We start from the raw sequence: 6,079 nt of genomic DNA, 5'->3' as shown, positions 1-6,079 counted from the left end.
TATATATATATATATAGGCTGAAGACACAGAATGTTCTGTGTGACTCGTCATTTCACTTTTAACAAAGTGCTAAGTCAGAACGGAATTACATTTTTCATACACTATTTAATGCGACCATATTAAACATTTAGTCACCTTTAATATAATTATTTAAGAGCCTAGTAGATGAAATTATATTTCACAGAAACAAGGATAAGCTGAGATCGAGACACAAGGTACGTGCTCTGAGTCACTGCAGAGCATGTGATCACCATAGTAAGGATGGCCAAAAGTTTCCGACCTAATTGAAACTAGGGAGTCATATAAGAAATGGCTTTATTAGAAAACATGTAGTGTACATGTGGCTAATTTCTATCATCGATATACCTCTTGGAATTAAGATCTGATACAAGGTTTAAACTTCTCCAGAAGTTAGTGGCATTTCTTCCTATTCTGAGGTGTAGCTTAGGGAAGGAGTTACCATCACGTGATAGGCACCCTTTATTTCTTTTCATAATCACAAGTAATCACTCAGTAGTTTAGCACTGGCACACAACAGAGAGGGCATTATTTAGGTAGTGCTTTACGTGTAGGCATCACATTTCCAACCCAGCATCCGGCACCAGTGTGCCATTTATAGAGTTTAAAAATCCCCTATTATCACTCAAGTCCCACCTTATTATTACCTAGCAGTAATTAAATTAATGTGATCATCTGTAACCTAACAAAACCTCTGAATGAAGTTTCTCTCTTCTTTTTTTTTCCTGTTAGATGTGCAATTCCAAGCAAATGTGCAGTATGCAGTATTGATTTCCAGTCTCTGTTTAAACTCCTTCAGGTCTGTGCTATTAAACTGAGACAACCACATCAAGATAGAGTCTGTCATAGGATTCCCTGAAGCACAGAATGAGGAGGAGACTGAGCAAACACGACCCGGGAAGGCACCAGTTGAACCAAGACAACTCTGCAAGACAAAAACACGCAGTTGTAAGCATTCATGTGTCACCAGCTGAATACCACCTGTATGCCAGGAGCAATCTGCTTTGCATTCCAAAAGCACTTACGATAAAGGCGCCCTTGAAGGCCTGAAAACTGGCTTTCAATAAGCAGGGACAATCTGGAGTCTCAGTGATGCGTGCGATATATCACAGGGCTTTCATGTGGAATATCTTTAATCAATATTGTTAATAACTTTTCATCAATTGAATCCACCTTGACTTTGGTGGTAAAAAAAAAAACCTATTACTTCAAAGAAAAAACCAATCATCTTTAAACGCTAGTTTGTTAACTGTTTTCTAAGTGCCCTCTATCACCATCACTCTTGTCCCTGTTTAGAAATATCTGATGGAAGAGAAAGACGAATAAGAAAATCACCTGAACTTTGAGATAATACTTTAAAATTTTTTTGCATAGAAATAGCTAATTTTCAGCAAAAACATCAAGTAGCAACCACTGTAAAACAGATTAGAAAATATATTAAAAAAATAAAGGAAAACATAAACAAATTAATCCTAATTCTACCCTCAGAGAAACCACCGTGAATATTTTGGTTTATTTCTTTCTAGTCTTTTTTTCCCACCAGCATAAAGGGTTACATATGATGCCAATTATCAGAATACCTGCGGGAATCACTTAAACAAGCAATTCCATTGTTATCTGACTTAATGGTTTATCAAGAACACGTTTCTTCAAAAATGCTCGCTCATGAGTTCAGGACTCTCCAATAGGTCAGCCCTGGGCCCCCGGCTACCAGCGCACCCCAGCTCCAGTGGCCCGTGTGCTGTGCCCATGTTCAGCTTCCTTCTACCCTGACCCCCCCTGTCAGTCAATCCTGAGGCTTTGGGTGCAGAAATGAGCAGCTTCTTGCCATAAAGAGGTTGGTGGTGGTGGTGGTGAGGATAAATTCTCTAGTTGAATATCCATTTAGCAGTTTCAATTAAAAAACCAACAAATGAGAGAAATAAGTTCTCTGGAACATTTTTTTTCTTTGGGCATGGCTACAGGTTTATATTTTCCCTTTGTTCTTCTACAGAATGCTAACACTGCCTTAATCTTCAAAAATCATCCTAAAGATTTCCACACTGCTGCTTTAGTTTAATTCATAATTCATATGGCTAAAAGAGCATTATGCTCAGGAATGGAAATCAGAAAACCACCCAGTAAGAAAAGGTGCTGAAATACCTTTTTTTTCTGTAATATGCTCACAAAAGCAGCCTCCCCACCTCTCAATTTCTACATTTAAAAAGTCAGACATGCTTTCTGAGCATGTAACAAGATGTATATTTCAGTGGTATTTTCATGCAAAGCTGTTTTCTGTGGGTTACTTAGATTGAATGCAATCTCAACACTCAGAAAGGCTGTGATCTCTGGGATCCTGTCTTTATTCTGATTTTGCCTGCAATGACGCACCAGGCATTTTCTGCTTTTATGTTAACCATATAGCCTCTGGATTCTGATGATAATTTTAATAGGCAAAAAGAAGCAGTAAAAAAATGAGAGAAAAAGCAGTAGAATAGAGACAATAACATACTGTTTGTATTAAAAGTGAGCATTGTGACTTGAAGGTCGAATTTTAAGCAACAGCTAAAGGAAAGTATGGTATTGACAAAGTGATCTACAACAATGACATTTTCTTTCTTTTTTGTTTTTTGTGAGGAAGATCAGCTAACATCCATGCCAATCCTCCTCTTCTTGCTGAGGAAGACTAGCCCTGGGCTAACATCTGTGCCCATCTTCCTCTACTTTATATGGGACTCCGCCACAGCATGGCCTGACAAGCGGTGCCTCGGCGCGCGCCCGGGGTTCCAAACCTGGGCCGCCAGCAGCGAAGCGTGCACTTAACCACTAGGCCAATGGGGCTGGCCCCAGCAATGACATTTTCTAAGCCTTAGAGATTATATTTCACGGGGAGCTAGAGCAATACACATGTACCAATAATCAACTTGTCCTTGTTCTCCTTAAACCTAGAAATCAGTCAAATATTGCCAAAGCAGACCTTTCACTTCATCAGAGTTGTAAAATGATTCCTTCTACCTAGGTTCAGATGAAATCTCTAAAAATGCCTCATGATCGCTCCCTGGTTTGTTGGCTGGTTTTCACTATTGCGCCTCTCTCCGAAAAGTCAAGTCTACCTTTCGGTAAGTTCAGTTGTCAATCAACTACAAGTGTTTTCCGAAATTACCTGCCTGTTCAGAAAGCAAAAGGTCCGAGACGGGAACCTCTACATTTTCACACTGAAAACCGTTCACGTAAACCCCAGCTTAGGTGCCCTACTAAGCAGGAAAGGGCTTGCTTAAACGTTTAACTGGACTTAGCAGAAGCAAAGTCAACTGCTGTCCCTTCTGAGCCTGGTGCCATATGACGTAATTGAACCAACAGAGTCCTGATCCACTGAAATCTTCTTATTCTTGCCCTTGATAATACCTCTTAAAGTGAGCACATTTTCCAACATTCTTTCTCTTTGCCTTTCACTAGAAAAGACATAAATCCACACGCTACGACTCCACAATTGGCCTCTATATTTCTGCTGGCTCTCTGTCACCTACTGTACTGTAACCTGAGTACTCTCTTTGCCAATTTGCAATTAGACAGGTGCTATATTTTACTCAGTAAAGTGGGCTCTGCACCAAATGGTGACGCTCTGTTGGGACTGAACTAATTAGGATTTTGCTCATCCTCTTATCTTTTTCTTCCAGAAGCACTATTATACTTTCACCTTATCTTTCCTTTCATTGATGCTTTGATTTCGGTTTCCACCACCTTCAAGTACTTGTCTGGTTCCAGATACCACCCTCCAGAACCAACCTTCTACAGGCATACCTCTTTTTATTGCGCTTTGCTTATTGTGCTTCACAGATATTGCGTTTTTTTTAACAAATTAAAGGCAAGACCCTCCACCAGCAAAAAGATTATGACTTACTGAAGGCTCAGATAATGGTTAGCACTTTTTAGCAATAAATTATTTTTTAATTAAGGTCTGTACAGTGTTTTTTAGACACAATGCTATTGCACACTTAACAGACTACAGTAGAGTGTAAACATAACTTTTATATGCACTGGGAAACCAAAAAATTCATGTGACTCGCTTTATTGCAATATTACCTTTATTGTGTTGTCTGGAACCAAACCTGCAATAACTCTGAGGTATGCCTGTACTTTCTTTGGTGATTTAACCAAAATTATGGTGATTTAACAAAACTGTCTCCACTCTCACTCAAGAGGAGCCAGCTGACACCATGATTTCACAGTTCCAGGCCCTGCTCCTTTCTTTTCACGTTAATTACCCAGTAGATCTGACCATCACATTGCATTATCGTACTCCTTAGATATAAAATCACTTCTCACTAGGCCATGTCCATTGAACCTGTTCTGGTAACCACCAGTCAAGGCCTCCCACCTCAGCCAGGCCCCTGAATCTTCTGAGCCACAATGCAGCCTCATATTCATGGCCAGCCACTTCAAAATGAAAGGACTGAGGGAAAAACCTTTAATGCTTTTAGCCAAAACCTGCTGCAAAGCTTCTAGAAAAAAAAAAAAACAGACAATACACACTTCAGAACAAGGTACAAACTATAAAACAGAACATTAGAATACATTTCAGAGTATATAAAGAATATAATGGCATTCCCAAAATGATTCTGTATGTGAAGTTATTAGAATAGAGCGTCACAGAGCTGTCTGAAACAACTTGCTGAGGTTCTCAAAGCAAACAGTACAGGAAGCAACTCAGTTCTAGAAATACGCTCATATTAGGGAGCAAGTAACAATTTTTTTTTGAAAGTGACCTTGAAAAACCCAAGTCAAAAAAACTCTAAGAAACTTCTCACACTGTTCCAGGTACTCAAAGCAGAATCAAAACAGGACATGGGAGACCCTGTGACCCAGGGCTCCAAATAAGCCAGTGGCATTGGCAGCCTGTTTGACATTCGCCATCAATGACGGCCATGACCATAATCTGCAAGCATATCACCAGTGGAGCCTTTCTTGCTGGACAAGCCATTCTACTGCAGTCATTCTGGGGTTAGTCTGTATAGCCCTGGAAAATTATCTATGATATAATCACCTACCAGATAGCACACTGTGGGGAAAAAAACTCTAGTAAGGAAGTTTAGTACTTCTTTGAGAAGTAACCAAAAAACCCACAGATCTTTATGATGATAAAAATCAGGCCTTCCAATTGAGTAAGTAACAGTTGAATTTTCACATATAACTAACCTCTGGATGAGTTTTTCAAGTTTTAAAATGACTGAATTCTGACATTTGAACACTAGCTCTAATGAAAGGGAATTCAACTCACATAAAATGTTTACGGCACTAGGATCTGGAACTACAAGTTATTTTTAGGAAATAATGTTATAGAATCTTCATACTTCAGTTATAAGGCATAAAAGTCCTGCCGCAGGACTTTTGGGGTGAGATCAATAATCCTATGTGAAAGAATATCAACACAGTTTTTGTAATTCTAGTAACCTTAGCCTTAGAGAGGTGTGGGGTATGTTTGTGTGTATTCATTATACACACTCACAAATGAATATCTAAAAGCATTTCTTTAAGTAGAAGCCTCGATATTTACATTCCTAACATCAACCAGCTAATTATCTAGAAGGAAACACAACAAACATTGGTGAGTGTTGGCTATGCCCTGGTTCAGGTTCTTTCACACATATCTTCTCATTAACTCCCTAAAATGTCAAAATGTACTGTGATTTTTTTCCTTGAAAATCATCTAGTTGGATTAAAATTAACTATTATTTAAAGTTTCATTTTGCACAATATCATGGAGTTTAGGTAGAAACCTTTAACATCTACACAGATACGTACAAGAACATGTGATCAGAAACCAACCAAAAGGAAGGAAGCTTTTGTTCCTGTTAGATAAATCCTTGATTATATCAGTGAGACAGGAATTAGCAGAAGAGATGCCAGGTGTTTCTTCTGCTGCCTATGCCAAAGAGACAAGAGTATCTGCTCGTATCTGGTCACTACACTATGCAAAATGAGGAGTGAGCACTGACTGTTAATTCATGCCAGAACTGTTACTTCAGTTCCAGTTAATTCATGCCAGACGCCAGTCTCTGTGGGACAAATCGAAAGCAGAAC

At 39.1% G+C, this 6,079-nt stretch overlaps 1 protein-coding gene across 1 annotated transcript in view; it reads right to left on the bottom strand.

Moving 5' to 3' along the window:
* Positions 1-299: 299 nt before the first annotated feature.
* SLC49A4 (solute carrier family 49 member 4) overlaps positions 300-6,079 on the bottom strand; it is a 69,458-nt gene continuing 63,678 nt past the window's right edge. The window contains exon 9 of the mRNA XM_087439705.1: positions 300-944. Within this exon, the coding sequence (XP_087295831.1) occupies positions 829-944 (116 nt within the window). The 3' untranslated portion in view covers positions 300-828. The remainder of the gene's footprint in view (positions 945-6,079) is intronic.

This window comes from Ceratotherium simum, chromosome 15, assembly GCF_057802395.1.
Source record: "Ceratotherium simum simum isolate JZ-2026a chromosome 15, ASM5780239v1, whole genome shotgun sequence".
NCBI lineage: Eukaryota > Metazoa > Chordata > Mammalia > Perissodactyla > Rhinocerotidae > Ceratotherium > Ceratotherium simum.
Note: the sequence above shows the minus strand (reverse complement) of the source record. Positions and strands in the feature narration are given on the sequence as shown.